The 18,909-nt window shown below is 60.6% G+C and overlaps 1 protein-coding gene across 2 annotated transcripts in view; it reads left to right on the plus strand.

Annotated features, from left to right (window-relative positions):
* The window catches only part of LOC139373666 (SH3 domain-binding protein 5-like), a 38,880-nt gene that overhangs the window by 17,000 nt on the left and 2,971 nt on the right, over positions 1 to 18,909 (plus strand). For both annotated transcript variants that reach the window (XM_071114486.1, XM_071114487.1), the window contains 2 exons: positions 16,306 to 16,470; positions 18,085 to 18,215. In XM_071114486.1, coding sequence (XP_070970587.1) covers positions 16,306 to 16,470; positions 18,085 to 18,215 — 296 coding nt within the window. The remainder of the gene's footprint in view (positions 1 to 16,305; positions 16,471 to 18,084; positions 18,216 to 18,909) is intronic.

Consider the following 18,909-nt stretch of genomic DNA (forward strand, 5'->3'; position numbering starts at 1 on the left):
ATTGACTTTAGTCCTCTTGACCTTTAGGTCTCTATTGACTTTAGTCCTCTTGACCTGTAGTACTCTATTGACTTTAGTCCTCTTGACCTGTAGTACTCTATTGACTTTAGTCCTCTTGACCTGTAGTACTCTATTGACTTTAGTCCTCTTGACCTTTAGGTCTCTATTGACTTTAGTCCTCTTGACCTGTAGTACTCTATTGACTTTAGTCCTCTTGACCTGTAGTACTCTATTGACTTTAGTCCTCTTGACCTGTAGTACTCTATTGACTTTAGTCCTCTTGACCTGTAGTACTCTATTGACTTTAGTCATCTTGACCTGTAGTACTCTATTGACTTTAGTCCTCTTGACCTGTAGTACTCTATTGACTTTAGTCCTCTTGACCTGTAGTACTCTATTGACTTTAGTCCTCTTGACCTTTAGGTCTCTATTGACTTTAGTCCTCTTGACCTGTAGTACTCTATTGACTTTAGTCCTCTTGACCTTTAGGTCTCTATTGACTTTAGTCCTCTTGACCTGTAGTACTCTATTGACTTTAGTCCTCTTGACCTTTAATACTCTATTGACTTTAGTCCTCTTGACCTGTAGTACTCTATTGACTTTAGTCCTCTTGACCTTTAGGTCTCTATTGACTTTAGTCCTCTTGACCTTTAGGTCTCTATTGACTTTAGTCCTCTTGACCTGTAGTACTCTATTGACTTTAGTCCTCTTGACCTTTAGGTCTCTATTGACTTTTAATATTTAAGGATCTCCTCTGCTTTCCTCCCCCTCCCTGTCCTCTCCTCTGCTTCCCCCCCTCTCCCTGTCCTCTCCTCTGCTTCTCCCCCTCCCTGTCCTCTCCTCTGCTTTCCCACCTCTCCCTGTCCTCTCCTCTGCTCCCCCCCCCTGTCCTCTCCTCTGCTTTCCTCCCTCTCCCTGTCCTCTCCTCTGCTTTCCCACCTCTCCCTGTCCTCTCCTCTGCTTCCCCCCCCCCTGTCCTCTCCTCTGCTTTCCTCCCTCTCCCTGTCCTCTCCTCTGCTTTCCTCCCTCTCCCTGTCCTCTCCTCTGCTTCCCCCCCTCCCTGTCCTCTCCTCTGCTTTCCTCCCCCTCCCTGTCCTCTCCTCTGCTTTCCCCCCTCTCCCTGTCCTCTCCTCTGCTTTCCTCCCTCTCCCTGTCCTCTCCTCTGCTTTCCTCCCTCTCCCTGTCCTCTCCTCTGCTTTCTTCCCCCCTCCCTGTCCTCTCCTCTGCTTTCTTCCCCCTCTCCCTGTCCTCTCCTCTGCTTTCTTCCCCCCCTCCCTGTCCTCTCCTCTGCTTTCCTCCCCCCTCCCTGTCCTCTCCTCGGCATTCCCCCCTCCCTGTCCTCTGCTTGCCTCCCCCTCCCAGTCCTCTCCTCTGCTTTCCTCCCCTTCCCCGTCCTCTCCTATGCTTTCCCCCTCCCCCCCATCCTCTCCTCTGCTTCCCCCCTCCCAGTCCTCTCCTCTGCTCCCTCTCCCAGTCATCTCCTCTGCTCCCCCCCTCCCAGTCCTCTCCTCTGCTTCCCCCCTCCCAGTCCTCTCCCACCTCTCCCTGTCTTCTCCTCTGCTTTCCTCCCCCTCCCTGTCCTCTCCTCTGCTTTCCTCCCTCTCCCTGTCCTCTCCTCTGCTTTCCTCCCTCTCCCTGTCCTCTCCTCTGCTTTCCCCCCTCTACCTGTCCTCTCCTCTGCTTTCCTCCCTCTCCCTGTCCTCTCCTCTGCTTTCCTCCCTCTCCCTGTCCTCTCCTCTGCTTTCCTCCCTCTCCCTGTCCTCTCCTCTGCTTTCCTCCCTCTCCCTGTCCTCTCCTGTGCTTTCCCCCCTCTCCCCTCCCTGTCCTCTGCTTTCCTCCCCCTCCCTGTCCCCATCTGCTTTCCTCCCTTTCCCTGTCCTCTCCTCTGCTTTCCTCCCTCTCCCTGTCCTCTCCTCTGCTTTCCTCCCTCTCCCTGTCCTCTGCTTTCCCCAATCCCTGTCCTCTCCTCTGCTTTCCCCCCTCTCCCTGTCCTCTCCTCTGCTTTCCTCCCTCTCCCTGTCCTCCCCTCTGCTTTCCTCCCCCTCCCTGTCCTGTCCTATGCTTTCCTCCCTCTCCCTGTCCTCTCCTCTGCTTTCCTCCCTCTCCCTGTCCTTTCCTCTGCATCTCCTCTGCTTTCCTCCCTCTCCCTGTCCTCTCCTCTGCTTTCCCCCCTCTCCCTGTCCTCTCCTCTGCTTTCCTCCCTCTCCCTGTCCTCTCCTCTGCTTTCCTCCCTCTCCCTGTCCTCTCCTCTGCTTTCCTCCCTCTCCCTGTCCTCTCCTCTGCTTTCCCCCCTCTCCCTGTCCTCTCCTCTGCTTTCCTCCCTCTCCCTGTCCTCCCCTCTGCTTTCCTCCCCCTCCCTGTCCTGTCCTCTGCTTTCCTCCCTCTCCCTGTCCTCTCCTCTGCTTTCCTCCCTCTCCCTGTCCTCTCCTCTGCTTTCCCCTCTCCCTGTCCTCTCCTCTGCTTTCCTCCCTCTCCCTGTCCTCTCCTCTGCTTTCCTCCCTCTCCCTGTCCTCTCCTTTGCTTTCCTCCCTCTCCATGTCCTCTCCTCTGCTTTCCCCCCTCTCCCCTCCCTGTCCTCTGCTTTCCTCCCCCTCCCTGTCCTCTCATCTGCTTTCCTCCCTCTCCCTGTCCTCTCCTCTGCTTTCCTCCCTCTCCATGTCCTCTCCTCTGCTTTCCTCCCTCTCCATGTCCTCTGCTTCCCCCCATCTCTGTCCTCTCCTCTGCTTTCCCCCCTCTCCCTGTCCTCTCCTCGGTATTCCCCCTCCCTGTCCTCTCCTCTGCTTTCCTCCCTCTCCATGTCCTCTCCTCGGCATTCCCCCCTCCCTGTCCTCTCCTCTGCTTTCCTCCCTCTCCCTGTCCTCTCCTCGGCATTCCCCCCTCCCTGTCCTCTCCTCTGCTTTCCTCCCCCTCCCTGTCCTCTCCTCTGCTTTCCTCCCTCTCCCTGTCCTCTCCTCGGCATTCCCCCCCTCGCTGTCCTCTGCTCTGCTTTCCTCCCTCTCCCTGTCCTCTCCTCTGCTTTCCTCCCTCTCCATGTCCTCTCCTCTGCTTTCCTCCCTCTCCATGTCCTCTGCTTCCCCCCATCCCTGTCCTCTCCTCTGCTTTCCCCCCCTCTCCCTGTCCTCTCCTCGGTATTCCCTCCCTGTCCTCTCCTCTGCTTACCTCCCTCTCCCTGTCCTCTCCTCTGCTTTCCCCCCTCTCCCCTCCCTGTCCTCTGCTTTCCTCCCTCTCCCTGTCCTCTCCTCTGCTTTCCCCCCTCTCCCTGTCCTCTCCTCTGCTTTCCTCCCTCTCCCTGTCCTCTCCTCTGCTTTCCTCCCTCTCCCTGTCCTCTCCTCTGCTTTCCTCCCTCTCCCTGTCCTCTCCTCTGCTTTCCACCCTCTCCCTGTCCTCTCCTCTGCTTTCCTCCCTCTCCCTGTCCTCTCTTCTGCTTTCCCACCTCTCCCCTCCCTGTCCTCTGCTTTCCTCCCCCTCCCTGTCCTCTCATCTGCTTTCCTCCCTCTCCCTGTCCTCTCCTCTGCTTTCCTCCCTCTCCATGTCCTCTCCTCTGCTTTCCTCCCTCTCCCTGTCCTCTGCTTCCCCCCATCCCTGTCCTCTCCTCTGCTTTCCCCCCTCTCCCTGTCCTCTCCTCGGCATTCCCCCCTCCCTGTCATCTCCTCTGCTTTCCTCCCCCTCCCTGTCCTCTCCTCTGCTTGCCTCCCTCTCCCTGTCCTCTCCTCGGCATTCCCCCCCCCCTCTCCCTGTCCTCTCCTCTGCTTCCCCCCTCTCCCTGTCCTCTCCTCTGCTTTCCTCCCTCTCCCTGTCCTCTCCTCTGCTTTCCTCCCCCCTCCCTGTCCTCTCCTCTGCTTTCCTCCCTCTCCCTGTCCTCTCCTCGGCATTCCCCCCTCCCTGTCCTCTCCTCTGCTTTCCTCCCCCTCCCTGTCCTCTCCTCTGCTTTCCTCCCTCTCCCTGTCCTCTCCTCTGCTTTCCTCCCTCTCCCTGTCCTCTCCTCTGCTTTCCTCCCCCCTCCCTGCCCTCTCCTCTGCTTCTCCCCCTCCCTGTCCTGTCCTCGGCATTCCCCCCTCCCTGTCTTCTCCTCTGCTTCTCCCCCTCCCTGTCCTCTCCTCTGCTTTCCTCCCCCTCCCTGTCCTCTCCTCTGCTTTCCTCCCCCTCCCTGTCCTCTCCTCTGCTTTCCCCCCTCCCCCTCCCAGTCCTCTCCTCTGCTTTCCTCCCCCTCCCTGTCCTCTCCTCTGCTTCCCCCCCCAGTCCTCTCCTCTGCTTCCCCCTCCCAGTCCTCTCCTCTGCTCCCCCCTCCCAGTCCTCTCCTCTGCCACACCCCCTCCCAGTCCTCTCCTCTGCTCCCCCCCCTCCCAGTCCTCTCCTCTGCTTCCCCCCTCCCAGTCCTCTCCTCTGCTCCCCCCCCCTCCCAGTCCTCTCCTCTGCTCCCCCCCTCCCAGTCCTCTCCTTTGCTTCCCCCCTCCCAGTCCTCTCCTCTGCTTCCCCCCTCCCAGTCCTCTCCTCTTCCCCCCCCCCTCCCAGTCCTCTCCTCTGCTTTCTTCCCCCTCCCAGTCCTCTCCTCTGCTTTCTTCCCCCCTCCCAGTCCTCACCTCTGCCCCCCCTCCCAGTCCTCTCCTCTGCTTCCCCCCTCCCAGTCCTGTCCTCTCCCCCCCCCTCCCAGTCCTCTCCTCTGCTCCCCCCTCCCAGTCCTCTCCTCTTCCCCTCTCTCCCAGTCCTCTCCTCTGCTCCCCCCCTCTCAGTCCTCTGCTCTGCTTCCCCCCTCCCAGTCCTCTCCTGTGCCCCCCCCCTCCCAGTCCTCTCCTCTGCTCCCCCCTCCCAGTCCTTTCCTCTGCTTTCTTCCCCCCTCCCAGTCCTCTCCTCTGCTTTCTTCCCCCCTCCCTGTCCTCTCCTCTGCTTCCCCCTCTCCCTGTCCTCTCCTCTGCTTTCATCCCTCTCCCTGTCCTCTCTTCTGCTTTCCCCCCTCTCCCTGTCCTCTCCTCTGCTTTCCCCCCTCTCCCCTCCCTGTCCTCTGCTTTCCTCCCCCTCCCTGTCCTCTCATCTGCTTTCCTCCCTCTCCCTGTCCTCTCCTCTGCTTTCCTCCCTCTCCATGTCCTCTCCTCTGCTTTCCTCCCTCTCCATGTCCTCTGCTTCCCCCCATCTCTGTCCTCTCCTCTGCTTTCCCCCCTCTCCCTGTCCTCTCCTCGGTATTCCCCCTCCCTGTCCTCTCCTCTGCTTTCCTCCCTCTCCATGTCCTCTCCTCGGCATTCCCCCCTCCCTGTCCTCTCCTCTGCTTTCCTCCCTCTCCCTGTCCTCTCCTCGGCATTCCCCCCTCCCTGTCCTCTCCTCTGCTTTCCTCCCCCTCCCTGTCCTCTCCTCTGCTTTCCTCCCTCTCCCTGTCCTCTCCTCGGCATTCCCCCCCTCGCTGTCCTCTGCTCTGCTTTCCTCCCTCTCCCTGTCCTCTCCTCTGCTTTCCTCCCTCTCCATGTCCTCTCCTCTGCTTTCCTCCCTCTCCATGTCCTCTGCTTCCCGCCATCCCTGTCCTCTCCTCTGCTTTCCCCCCCTCTCCCTGTCCTCTCCTCGGTATTCCCTCCCTGTCCTCTCCTCTGCTTACCTCCCTCTCCCTGTCCTCTACTCTGCTTTCCTCCCTCTCCCTGTCCTCTCCTCTGCTTTCCCCCCTCTCCCCTCCCTGTCCTCTGCTTTCCTCCCTCTCCCTGTCCTCTCCTCTGCTTTCCCCCCTCTCCCTGTCCTCTCCTCTGCTTTCCTCCCTCTCCCTGTCCTCCCCTCTGCTTTCCTCCCTCTCCCTGTCCTCTCCTCTGCTTTCCTCCCTCTCCCTGTCCTCTCCTCTGCTTTCCACCCTCTCCCTGTCCTCTCCTCTGCTTTCCTCCCTCTCCCTGTCCTCTCTTCTGCTTTCCCACCTCTCCCTTCCCTGTCCTCTGCTTTCCTCCCCCTCCCTGTCCTCTCATCTGCTTTCCTCCCTCTCCCTGTCCTCTCCTCTGCTTTCCTCCCTCTCCATGTCCTCTCCTCTGCTTTCCTCCCTCTCCCTGTCCTCTGCTTCCCCCCATCCCTGTCCTCTCCTCTGCTTTCCCCCCTCTCCCTGTCCTCTCCTCGGTATTTCCCCTCCCTGTCCTCTCCTCTGCTTTCCTCCCTCTCCCTGTCCTCTCCTCGGCATTCCCCCCTCCCTGTCATCTCCTCTGCTTTCCTCCCCCTCCCTGTCCTCTCCTCTGCTTGCCTCCCTCTCCCTGTCCTCTCCTCGGCACCCCCCCCCCCTCTCCCTGTCCTCTCCTCTGCTTCCCCCCTCTCCCTGTCCTCTCCTCTGCTTTCCTCCCTCTCCCTGTCCTCTCCTCTGCTTTCCTCCCCCCTCCCTGTCCTCTCCTCTGCTTTCCTCCCTCTCCCTGTCCTCTCCTCGGCATTCCCCCCTCCCTGTCCTCTCCTCTGCTTTCCTCCCCCTCCCTGTCCTCTCCTCTGCTTTCCTCCCTCTCCCTGTCCTCTCCTCTGCTTTCCTCCCTCTCCCTGTCCTCTCCTCTGCTTTCCTCCCCCCTCCCTGCCCTCTCCTCTGCTTCTCCCCCTCCCTGTCCTGTCCTCGGCATTCCCCCCTCCCTGTCTTCTCCTCTGCTTCTCCCCCTCCCTGTCCTCTCCTCTGCTTTCCTCCCCCTCCCTGTCCTCTCCTCTGCTTTCCTCCCCCTCCCTGTCCTCTCCTCTGCTTTCCCCCCTCCCCCTCCCAGTCCTCTCCTCTGCTTTCCTCCCCCTCCCTGTCCTCTCCTCTGCTTCCCCCCCCAGTCCTCTCCTCTGCTTCCCTCTCCCAGTCCTCTCCTCTGCTCCCCCCTCCCAGTCCTCTCCTCTGCCACACCCCCTCCCAGTCCTCTCCTCTGCTCCCCCCCCCCTCCCAGTCCTCTCCTCTGCTTCCCCCCTCCCCGTCCTCTCCTCTGCCCCCTCCCCTCTTCCTGTCCTCTCCTCTGCTCCCCCTCCCAGTCCTCTCCTCTGCTCCCCCCCTCCCAGTCCTCTCCTCTGCTTCCCCCCTCCCAGTCCTCTCCTCTGCTCCCCCCCCCTCCCAGTCCTCTCCTCTGCTCCCCCCCTCCCAGTCCTCTCCTTTGCTTCCCCCCTCCCAGTCCTCTCCTCTGCTTCCCCCCTCCCAGTCCTCTCCTCTTCCCCCCCCCCCCTCCCAGTCCTCTCCTCTGCTTTCTTCCCCCTCCCAGTCCTCTCCTCTGCTTTCTTCCCCCCTCCCAGTCCTCACCTCTGCCCCCCCTCCCAGTCCTCTCCTCTGCTTCCCCCCTCCCAGTCCTGTCCTCTCCCCCCCCCTCCCAGTCCTCTCCTCTGCTCCCCCCTCCCAGTCCTCTCCTCTTCCCCTCTCTCCCAGTCCTCTCCTCTGCTCCCCCCCTCTCAGTCCTCTGCTCTGCTTCCCCCCTCCCAGTCCTCTCCTCTGCCCCCCCCCCCTCCCAGTCCTCTCCTCTGCTCCCCCCTCCCAGTCCTTTCCTCTGCTTTCTTCCCCCCTCCCAGTCCTCTCCTCTGCTTTCTTCCCCCCTCCCTGTCCTCTCCTCTGCTTCCCCCTCTCCCTGTCCTCTCCTCTGCTTTCATCCCTCTCCCTGTCCTCTCTTCTGCTTTCCCCCCTCTCCCTGTCCTCTCCTCTGCTTCCCCCCTCTCCCTGTCCTCTCCTCTGCTTTCCTCCCTCTCCCTGTCCTCCCCTCTGCTTTCCCCCCCTCCCTGTCCTGTCCTCTGCTTTCCTCCCTCTCCCTGTCCTCTCCTCGGCATTCCCCCCTCCCTGTCATCTCCTCTGCTTTCCTCCTTCTCCCTGTCCTCTCCTCGGCATTCCCCCCTCCCTGTCCTCTGCTCTGCTTTCCTCCCCCTCCCTGTCCTCTCCTCTGCTTTCCTCCCTCTCCCTGTCCTCTCCTCGACATTCCCCCCCTCCCTGTCCTCTCCTCTGCTTTCCTCCCTCTCCCTGTCCTCTCCTTTGCTTCCCCTTCTCCCTGTCCTCTCCTCTGCTTTCCTCCCTCTCCCTGTCCTCCCCTCTGCTTTCCTCCCCCTCCCTGTCCTGTCCTCTGCTTTCCTCCCTCTCCCTGTCCTCTCCTCTGCTTTCCTCCCTCTCCCTGTCCTCTCCTCTGCTTTCCTCCCTCTCCCTGTCCTCTCCTCTGCTTTCCTCCCTCTCCCTGTCCTCTCCTCTGCTTTCCTCCCTCTCCCTGTCCTCTCCTCTGCTTTCCTCCCTCTCCCTGTCCTCTCCTCTGCTTTCCTCCCTCTCCCTGTCCTCTCCTCTGCTTTCCTCCCTCTCCCTGTCCTCTGCTTCCCCCAATCCCTGTCCTCTCCTCTGCTTTCCCGCCTCTCCCTGTCCTCTCCTCGGTATTCCCCCCTCCCTGTCCTCTCCTCTGCTTTCCTCCCTCTCCCTGTCCTCTCCTCTGCTTTCCCCCCTCGCCCTGTCCTCTCCTCTGCTTTCCTCCCTCTCCCTGTCCTCCCCTCTGCTTTCCTCCCCCTCCCTGTCCTGTCCTCTGCTTTCCCCCCTCTCCCTGTCCTCTCCTCTGCTTTCCTCCCTCTCCCTGTCCTCTCCTCTGCTTTCCCACCTCTCCCCTCCCTGTCCTCTGCTTTCCTCCCCCTCCCTGTCCTCTCATCTGCTTTCCTCCCTCCCCCTGTCCTCTCCTCTGCTTTCCTCCCTCTCCATGTCCTCTCCTCTGCTTTCCTCCCTCTCCCTGTCCTCTGCTTCCCCCCATCCCTGTCCTCTCCTCTGCTTTCCCCCCTCTCCCTGTCCTCTCCTCGGCATTCCCCCCCTCCCTGTCCTCTCCTCTGCTTTCCTCCCTCTCCCTGTCCTCTCCTCGGCATTCCCCCCTCCCTGTCCTCTCCTCTGCTTTCCCCCCTCTCCCCTCCCTGTCCTCTGCTTTCCTCCCTCTCCCTGTCCTCTCCTCTGCTTTCCCCCCTCGCCCTGTCCTCTCCTCTGCTTTCCTCCCTCTCCCTGTCCTCCCCTCTGCTTTCCTCCCCCTCCCTGTCCTGTCCTCTGCTTTCCTCCCTCTCCCTGTCCTCTCCTCTGCTTTCCTCCCTCTCCCTGTCCTCTCCTCTGCTTTCCTCCCCCTCCCTGTCCTCTCATCTGCTTTCCTCCCTCTCCCTGTCCTCTCCTCTGCTTTCCTCCCTCTCCATGTCCTCTCCTCTGCTTTCCTCCCTCTCCCTGTCCTCTGCTTCCCCCCATCCCTGTCCTCTCCTCTGCTTTCCCCCCTCTCCCTGTCCTCTCCTCGGCATTCCCCCCCTCCCTGTCCTCTCCTCTGCTTTCCTCCCTCTCCCTGTCCTCTCCTCGGCATTCCCCCCTCCCTGTCCTCTCCTCTGCTTTCCCCCTCTCCCCTCCCTGTCCTCTGCTTTCCTCCCCCACCCTGTCCTCTGCTTTCCTCCCTCTTCCTGTCCTCTCCTCTGCTTTCCCCCCTCTCCCTGTCCTCTGCTTCCCCCCCTCCCTGTCCTCTCCTCTGCTTTCTCCTCTCCCTGTCCTCTCCTTTGCTTTCCTCCCTCTCCCTGTCCTCTCCTCTGCTTCCCCCCCTCTCCCTGTCCTCTGCTTCCCCCCCCCCTGTCCTCTCCTCGGCTTCCCCCCCTCCCTGTCCTCTCCTCTGCTTTCTCCTCTCCCTGTCCTCTCCTTTGCTTTCCTCCCTCTCCCTGTCCTCTCCTCTGCTTCCCCCCCTCTCCCCCCCCCCCTGTCCTCTCCTCGGCATTCCCCCCTCCCTGTCCTCTCCTCTGCTTTCCTCCCTCTCCCTGTCCTCTCCTCTGCTCTCCTCCCCCTCCCTGTCCTCTCCTCTGCTTCCCCCCCTCCCTGTCCTCTCCTCGGCATTCCCCCCTCCCTGTCCTCTCCTCTGCTTTCCTCCCCCTCCCTGTCCTCTCCTCTGCTTTACTCCCCCCCTGTCCTCTCCTCTGCTTCTCCCCCTCTCCCTGTCCTCTCCTCTGCTTTCCTCCCTCTCCCTGTCCTCTGCTTCCCCCCTCTCCCTGTCCTCTCCTCGGCATTCCCCCCTCACTGTTCTCTCCTCTGCTTGCCTCCCTCTCCCTGTCCTCTCCTCGGCATTCCCCCCTCCCTGTCCTCTCCTCTGCCTCCCCCCCTCTCCCTGTCCTCTCCTCTGCTTCCCCCCTCTCCCTGTCCTCTCCTCTGCTTTCCTCCCCCCTCCCTGTCCTGTCCTCTGCTTCCCCCCTCCCTGTCCTCTCCTCTGCGTCCCCCTCTCCCTGTCCTCTCCTCTGCTTTCCTCCCTCTCCCTGTCCTCTCCTCTGCTTTCCTCCATCTCCCTGTCCTCTCCTCTGCTTTCCTCCCTCTCCCTGTCCTCTCCTCTGCTTTCCTCCCCCCTCCCTGTCCTGTCCTCTGCTTCCCCCCTCCCTGTCCTCTCCTCTGCTTCCCCCTCTCCCTGTCCTCTCCTCTGCTTTCCTCCCTCTCCCTGTCCTCTCCTCTGCTCCTCTCTGCTTCCCCCCCCCCTGTCCTCTCCTCGGCTTCCCCCCCTCCCTGTCCTCTCCTCTGCTTTCTCCTCTCCCTGTCCTCTCCTTTGCTTTCCTCCCTCTCCCTGTCCTCTCCTCTGCTTCCCCCTCTCCCCCCCCCCCCTGTCCTCTCCTCTTCCCCCCTCCCTGTCCTCTCCTCTGCTTTCCTCCCTCTCCCTGTCCTCTCCTCTGCTCTCCTCCCCCTCCCTGTCCTCTCCTCTGCTTCCCCCCCTCCCTGTCCTCTCCTCGGCATTCCCCCCTCCCTGTCCTCTCCTCTGCTTTCTCCTCTCCCTGTCCTCTCCTTTGCTTTCCTCCCTCTCCCTGTCCTCTCCTCTGCTTCCCCCCCTCTCCCCCCCCCCCGTCCTCTCCTCGGCATTCCCCCCTCCCTGTCCTCTCCTCTGCTTTCCTCCCTCTCCCTGTCCTCTCCTCTGCTCTCCTCCCCCTCCCTGTCCTCTCCTCTGCTTCCTCCCCCCCCTCCCTGTCCTCTCCTCTGCATTCCCCCCTCCCTGTCCTCTCCTCTGCTTCCCCTCCCCTCCCTGTCCTCTCTCTTTACTCTGCTCCTCTCCTCTGCTTCTCCCCCTCTCCCTGTCCTCTCCTCTGCTTTCCTCCCTCTCCCTGTCCTCTGCTTCCCCCCTCTCCCTGTCCTCTCCTCGGCATTCCCCCCTCCCTGTCCTCTCCTCTGCTTCCCCCTCCCTGTCCTGTCCTCTGCATTCCCCCCTCCCTGTCCTCTCCTCTGCCTCCCCCCTCTCCCTGTCCTCCTCTGCTTTCTGCCTTCCCTCTGCTTTCCCTCCCCCTCCTCTGTCCTCCCTCCTCTGCTTCCTTTCCCCCCTCCCCTGTCCTCTCCTCTGCTTTCCTCCCTCTCCCTGTCCTCTCCTCTGCTTTCCTCCCTCTCCCTGTCTGCTCTGCTTTCCTCCCTCCCTCCTCTGCTTTCCTCCATCTCCCTGTCCTTCTGCCCCCTCTCCCTGTCCTCCCTCTGCTTTCCTGTCCTCTCCTCCCTGTCCTCTGCTTTCCTCCCTCTCCCTGTCTCTCCCTGTCCTCTCCTCTGCTTCCCCCCTCTCCCTGTCTTCTCCTCTGCTTTCCTCCCCCCTCCCTGTCCTGTCCTCTGCTTCCCCCCTCCCTGTCCTCTCCTCTGCTTCCCCCTCTCCCTGTCCTCTCCTCTGCTTTCCTCCCTCTCCCTGTCCTCTCCTCTGCTTTCCTCCCTCTCCCTGTCCTCTCCTCTGCTTTCCTCCCTCTCCCTGTCCTCTCCTCTGCTTTCCTCCCCCCTCCCTGTCCTGTCCTCTGCTTCCCCCCTCCCTGTCCTCTCCTCTGCTTCCCCCTCTCCCTGTCCTCTCCTCTGCTTTCCTCCCTCTCCCTGTCCTCTCCTCTGCTTTCCTCCCTCTCCCAGTCCTCTCCTCTGCTTTCCTCCCCCTCCCTCCCTGTCCTCTGCTTTCCTCCCTCTCCCTGTCCTCTCCTCTGCTTTCCTCCCCCTCCCTGTCCTCTCCTCTGCTTTCCTCCCTCTCCCTGTCCTCTGCTCCCCCCCCTGTCCTCTCCTCTGCTTTCCTCCCTCTCCCTGTCCTCTCCTCTGCTTTCCCCCCTCTCCCTGTCCTCTCCTCTCCTTTCCTCCCCCCTCCCTGTCCTCTCCTCTGCTTTCCTCCCCCCTCCCTGTCCTCTCCTCTGCTTCTCCCCCTCCCTGTCCTCTCCTCGGCATTCCCCCCTCCCTGTCCTCTCCTCTGCTTGCCTCCCTCTCCCTGTCCTCTCCTCGGCATTCCTCCCTCCCTGTCCTCTCCTCTGCCTCCCCCCTCTCCCTGTCCTCTCCTCTGCTTCCCCCCTCTCCCTGTCCTCTCCTCTGCTTTCCTCCCCCCTCCCTGTCCTGTCCTCTGCTTCCCCCCTCCCTGTCCTCTCCTCTGCTTCCCCCTCTCCCTGTCCTCTCCTCTGCTTTCCTCCCTCTCCCTGTCCTCTCCTCTGCTTTCCTCCCTCTCCCTGTCCTCTCCTCTGCTTTCCTCCCTCTCCCTGTCCTCTCCTCTGCTTTCCTCCCCCCTCCCTGTCCTCTCCTCTGCTTTCCTCCCCCCTCCCTGTCCTCTCCTCTGCTTTCCTCCCCCCTCCCTGTCCTCTCCTCTGCTTCTCCCCCTCCCTGTCCTCTCCTCGGCATTCCCCCCTCCCTGTCTTCTCTTCTGCTTCTCCCCCTCCCTGTCCTCTCCTCTGCTTTCCTCCCCCTCCCTGTCCTCTCCTCTGCTTTCCTCCCCCTCCCTGTCCTCTCCTCTGCTTTCCCCCCTCCGCCTCCCAGTCCTCTCCTCTGCTTTCCTCCCCCTCCTTGTCCTCTCCTCTGCCCCCCCCCCCCAGTCCTCTCCTCTGCTTCTCCCCTCCCAGTCCTCTCCTCTGCTCCCCCCTCCCAGTCCTCTCCTCTGCCACCCCCCCTCCCAGTCCTCTCCTCTGCTCCCCCCCTCCCAGTCCTCTCCTCTGCTTCCCCCCTCCCCGTCCTCCCCTCTGCCCCCTCACCTCTCCCTGACCTCTCCTCTGCTCCCCCTCCCAGTCCTCTCCTCTGCCACCCCCCCTCCCAGTCCTCTCCTCTGCCCCCCCCCTCCCAGTCCTCTCCTCTGCTTCCCCCCTCCCCGTCTTCTCCTCTGCTCCCCCCCTCCCAGTCCTCTCCTCTGCTCCCCCCCTCCCAGTCCTCTCCTCTGCTTCCCCCCTCCCAGTCCTCTCCTCTGCTCCCCCCCCCTCCCAGTCCTCTCCTCTGCTCCCCCCCTCTCAGTCCTCTCCTCTGCTTCCCCCCTCCCAGTTCTCTCCTCTGCCCCCCCCCCTCCCAGTCCTCTCCTCTGCTCCCCCTCCCAGTCCTCTCCTCTGCTTTCTTCCCCCTCCCAGTCCTCTCCTCTGCTTTCTTCCCCCCTCCCAGTCCTCTCCTCTGCCCCCCCCTCCCAGTCCTCTCCTCTGCTTTCTCCCCCCCCCCAGTCCTCTCCTCTGCCCCCCCCTCCCAGTACTCTCCTCTGATTTCTTCCTCCCTCCCAGTCCACTCCTCTGCTCCCCCCCTCCCAGTCCTCTCCGCTGCTTCCTCCCCCCTCCCAGCCCGACCCCATCCCCTCTCCTCCCCACCATCGTCCCCTCTCCTCCCCACCATCATCCCCTCTCCTCCCCACCATCGTCCCCTCTCCTCCCAACCATCGTCCCCTCTCCTCCCCACCATCGTCCCCTTCCCTCCCCACCATCGTCCCCTCCCCTCCCCACCATCGTCCCCTCTCCTCCCCACCATCGTCCCCTCTCCTCCCCACCATCGTCCCCTCTCCTCCCCACCATCGTCCCCTCTCCTCCCCACCATCGTCCCCTCTCCTCCCCACCATCGTCCCCTCTCCTCCCCACCACCATCTCCTCTCCTCCCCACCATAGTCCCCTCTCCTCCCCACCATCATACCCTCTCCTCCCCACCATCGTCCCCTCTCCTCCCCACCATCGTCCCCTCTCCTCCCCACCATCGTCCCCTCTCCTCCCCACCATCGTCCCCTCTCCTCCCCACCATCGTCCCCTCTCCTCCCCACCATCGTCCCCTCTCCTCCCCACCATCGTCCCCTCTCCTCCCCACCATAGTCCCCTCTCCTCCCCACCATCGTCCCCTCTCCTCCCCACCATCGTCCCTTCTCCTCCCCACCATCGTCCCCTCTCCTCCCCACCATCGTCCCCTCTCCTCCCCACCGTCGTCCCCTCTCCTCCCCACCATAGTCCCCTCTCCTCTGCTTTCCTCCCCCTCCCTGTCCTCTCCTCTGCTTTCCCCCCTCCGCCTCCCAGTCCTCTCCTCTGCTTTCCTCCCCCTCCTTGTCCTCTCCTCTGCCCCCCCCCCCAGTCCTCTCCTCTGCTTCTCCCCTCCCAGTCCTCTCCTCTGCTCCCCCCTCCCAGTCCTCTCCTCTGCCACCCCCCCTCCCAGTCCTCTCCTCTGCTCCCCCCCTCCCAGTCCTCTCCTCTGCTTCCCCCCTCCCCGTCCTCCCCTCTGCCCCCTCACCTCTCCCTGACCTCTCCTCTGCTCCCCCTCCCAGTCCTCTCCTCTGCCACCCCCCCTCCCAGTCCTCTCCTCTGCCCCCCCCCTCCCAGTCCTCTCCTCTGCTTCCCCCCTCCCCGTCTTCTCCTCTGCTCCCCCCCTCCCAGTCCTCTCCTCTGCTCCCCCCCTCCCAGTCCTCTCCTCTGCTTCCCCCCTCCCAGTCCTCTCCTCTGCTCCCCCCCCCTCCCAGTCCTCTCCTCTGCTCCCCCCCTCTCAGTCCTCTCCTCTGCTTCCCCCCTCCCAGTCCTCTCCTCTGCTCCCCCCCCTCCCAGTCCTCTCCTCTGCTCCCCCTCCCAGTCCTCTCCTCTGCTTTCTTCCCCCTCCCAGTCCTCTCCTCTGCTTTCTTCCCCCCTCCCAGTCCTCTCCTCTGCCCCCCCCTCCCAGTCCTCTCCTCTGCTTTCTCCCCCCCCCCAGTCCTCTCCTCTGCCCCCCCCTCCCAGTACTCTCCTCTGATTTCTTCCTCCCTCCCAGTCCACTCCTCTGCTCCCCCCCTCCCAGTCCTCTCCGCTGCTTCCTCCCCCCTCCCAGCCCGACCCCATCCCCTCTCCTCCCCACCATCGTCCCCTCTCCTCCCCACCATCATCCCCTCTCCTCCCCACCATCGTCCCCTCTCCTCCCCACCATCGTCCCCTCTCCTCCCCACCATCGTCCCCTTCCCTCCCCACCATCGTCCCCTCCCCTCCCCACCATCGTCCCCTCTCCTCCCCACCATCGTCCCCTCTCCTCCCCACCATCGTCCCCTCTCCTCCCCACCATCGTCCCCTCTCCTCCCCACCATCGTCCCCTCTCCTCCCCACCATCGTCCCCTCTCCTCCCCACCACCATCTCCTCTCCTCCCCACCATAGTCCCCTCTCCTCCCCACCATCATACCCTCTCCTCCCCACCATCGTCCCCTCTCCTCCCCACCATCGTCCCCTCTCCTCCCCACCATCGTCCCCTCTCCTCCCCACCATCGTCCCCTCTCCTCCCCACCATCGTCCCCGCTCCTCCCCACCATCGTCCCCTCTCCTCCCCACCATAGTCCCCTCTCCTCCCCACCATCGTCCCCTCTCCTCCCCACCATCGTCCCTTCTCCTCCCCACCATCGTCCCCTCTCCTCCCCACCATCGTCCCCTCTCCTCCCCACCGTCGTCCCCTCTCCTCCCCACCATAGTCCCCTCTCCTCCCCACCATCGTCCCCTCTCCTCCCCACCATCGTCCCCTCTCCTCCCCACCATCGTCCCCTCTCCTCCCCACCATCGTCCCCTCTCCTCCCCACCATCATCCCCTCTCCTCCCCACCATCATCCCCTCTCCTCCCCACCATCGTCCCCTCTCCTCCCCACCACCATCTCCTCTCCTCCCCACCATAGTCCCCTCTCCTCCCCACCATCATACCCTCTCCTCCCCACCATCGTCCCCTCTCCTCCCCACCATCGTCCCCTCTCCTCCCCACCATCGTCCCCTCTCCTCCCCACCATCGTCCCCTCTCCTCCCCACCATCGTCCCCTCTCCTCCCCACCATCATCCCCTCTCCTCCCCACCATCATCCCCTCTCCTCCCCACCATCGTCCCCTCTCCTCCCCACCACCATCCCCTCTCCTCCCCACCATCGTCCCCTCTCCTCCCCACCATCATCCCCTCTCTTCCCCACCATCGTCCCCTCTCCTCCCCACCATCATCCCCTCTCCTCCCCACCATCATCCCCTCTCCTCCCCACCATCATCCCCTCTCCTCCCCACCATCGTCCCCTCTCCTCCCCACCATCGTCCCCTTTCCTCCCCCTCTTGTTAGTTTTTTTTATAACCATTATTTAACCAGGAATAATAACCAGAAGGTTAGAAACCTATTTTTGCAAGAGGGATCGTGCAAAGTACATTTCCCTTTAAATAAAGTATTCAGGTATTCATTAAAGTACATTAAAGCATTCATTACCCCCCCAGGCCCAGCTGGAGGCCCAGAGGGCGACGGGGGAGTTTCAGAGGGCGGTGGAGATCCTGGGGGCGGCTAAAGAGACCATCGCCCTGGCAGAGGAGAGACTCCTGGAGGAGGACAGCAGACAGTTTGATTCAGCCTGGCAGGAGATGCTCAACCACGCCACCAACAGGGTGGGTAAACACACAACTCTTGGTCCTGGAAAGCTACAGAGTGTGCAGACTGTGACCGACTGGGTTTGTTAGCTTGATTAGGCCTTTGTAGTAGCAATGGTCATCAAAAGGTTTTAAAACAAGTCTAATAAATACAACAGCTGGACATGGATGAAGACACTCCGAACCTTTAGAATTTTTAAAATACAGCAGATATTGACGGAATTATTGCAGATAAAAACATTTTACAGTTTTGGTAGGAATTCACATGTATCTTTTTTTTAATGCACTCAAATATACATTTTCTAGTGGTTTCAGGTAAAAAATAAATAAAAATGTCTTAAAATAAAGTTATATGTGCCTTAATTGCATAAACACACCGGGTTCATTTGTGTATATATGAATAAGTTAATTCACCTAAAGGGGTGAAATAGGGCTGCACCCACAAGCCCTGTCTCGGCCTACCTGCACCCACAAGCCCTGTCTCAGCCTACCTGCACCCACAAGCCTTGTCTCGGCCTACCTGCACCCACAAGCGCTGTCTCGGCCTACCTGCACCCACAAGCCCTGTCTCGTCCTACCTGCACCCACAAGCGCTGTCTCGGCCTACCTGCACCCACAAGCGCTGTCTCGACCTACCTGCACCCACAAGCCCTGTCTCGGCCTACCTGCACCCACAAGCCCTGTCTCGGCCTACCTGCACCCACAAGCGCTGTCTCGGCCTACCTGCACCCACAAGCGCTGTCTCGACTACCTCATTAATTACTGTTGTTGTCACGTTCTGTTGCATTATTCAACAAGTGTGTCAATAGCAGGATACCCTCAGATGAAAAATCAACAGGCTTGGCTCTAGATTACACCTATCTAAACATTCTTTACATTGTCTGCAAGATCAGACATAATACTACTATAACCTGAGTGTTCATTTCAGGAAGTTGCTTTCATTTCAGCGCATCTCATTTGTGAACATTTCAACTTCATTAAATTAGGATTTTTTTTAATTGCACAAAAAACGGCCACCAAAATAAAGTGATCTTTCTTCTCTTTCTTGTGATGTAAGTGTAGAGACGGTGCGTTAAATCCCAGACCAAGCTTCTCCGTTCTTATATAGACGCAACGGAATGACAATGTATTCCACTGAGCCCATTTCAGCCATTACCAGTGTGTTTGACAGGTCATTACAAACGTTTCTGTGATCGTAACGTTAACGGGGAATAACAAATGGCACATGGAAGAGTGGGAAAGAATTGCCAGAGAAAAATGAATGCAATCAATCCAGCAAGATATAAGAGACAAGTAGATTTTGCTCCCCTCAAACACAGGAAATTAATGTCTGAAAAAGACTGATCCTCAGGGTGGGGCATGCACGTCGCTTGTGTGTGTGTGTGTGTGCATGCACGTCGCGTGTGTGTGTGTATGTGTGCATGCACGTCGCGTGTTTGTGTGTATGTGTGCATGCACTTCGCGTGTGTGTGTGTATGTGTGCATGCGCGTCGCTTGTGTGTGTGTGTGTATGTGTGCATGCACGTCGCTATTAGTAGTAGTAGTAGCTTGATCTTGGTGGAATAGATCAAAGCACACACACCAAATACTGACTCTGCTAGACTGACTCTGCCACCCTATTGGCTGTTGCAGGTGATGGAGGCGGAGACGGCGAGGACTCGTAGCGAATTAGAGCACAGAAAGACGGCGAACCACTATAACGCCTGCATCAGTCATATGAGACAGCTGGAGAAGAAACTAAAACGCACCATCAACAAGTCCAGGTGTGTGTGTGTGTTTTGGTCCTGTTAATGTGACTGACTAGCTGAGAAGATAAAGGAAGGATACACACACTCAGCCGCCCCTATCTTGGGCCTCTCGGTGCTGAATGTGATGACCTGCAGATGTTGGCCGGGTAGGCCTGTGCCTGTTGTGTATGAGTTTGGGCATAGTGTAGGTACATGTGTGTGTGATTGTATGTGTGTGTTTGAGATTTTTGGGGGTAGTGTGTGTGTGTGTTTGTACTATGTGTGAGTTTTGGAGTAGTGTGTGTGTGTGAGTTTGGGGGCGAAGTGTGTGTTTCCCTTAAGGGCCTGTGGAATGTAGCAGCTGTTGGAGGTGGAGTGTTATTTTTCCAGAGGTTCATGGTTGCTATAACGACTATACAGCGCTCTGAAAGAACTAGTGATTCAAATCTCTCTCTCTCTCTCTCTCTCTCTCGCCTTCTCTCTCTCTCTCTGGCCTTCTCTCCTTCTCTCTCTCTCTCTCTCTCTCTCTCTCTCTCTCTCGCCTTCTCTCTCTCTCTCTCTCTATCTCTCTCTCTCTCGCCTTCTCTCTCTCCCCCTCTCTCTCTCTCGCTCTCTCTCTCTCTCTCTCTCTCTCGCCTTCTCTCCCCCCCCCCCTCTCTCTCTCTCTCTCTTTCTCTCTCTCCCCCCTCCCTCTCTCTCTCTCTCTCTCGCCTTCTCTCTCTCTCTCTCT

This window comes from Oncorhynchus clarkii, chromosome 18 (genome assembly GCF_045791955.1).
Source record: "Oncorhynchus clarkii lewisi isolate Uvic-CL-2024 chromosome 18, UVic_Ocla_1.0, whole genome shotgun sequence".
Taxonomy (NCBI): Eukaryota; Metazoa; Chordata; class Actinopteri; order Salmoniformes; family Salmonidae; genus Oncorhynchus; species Oncorhynchus clarkii.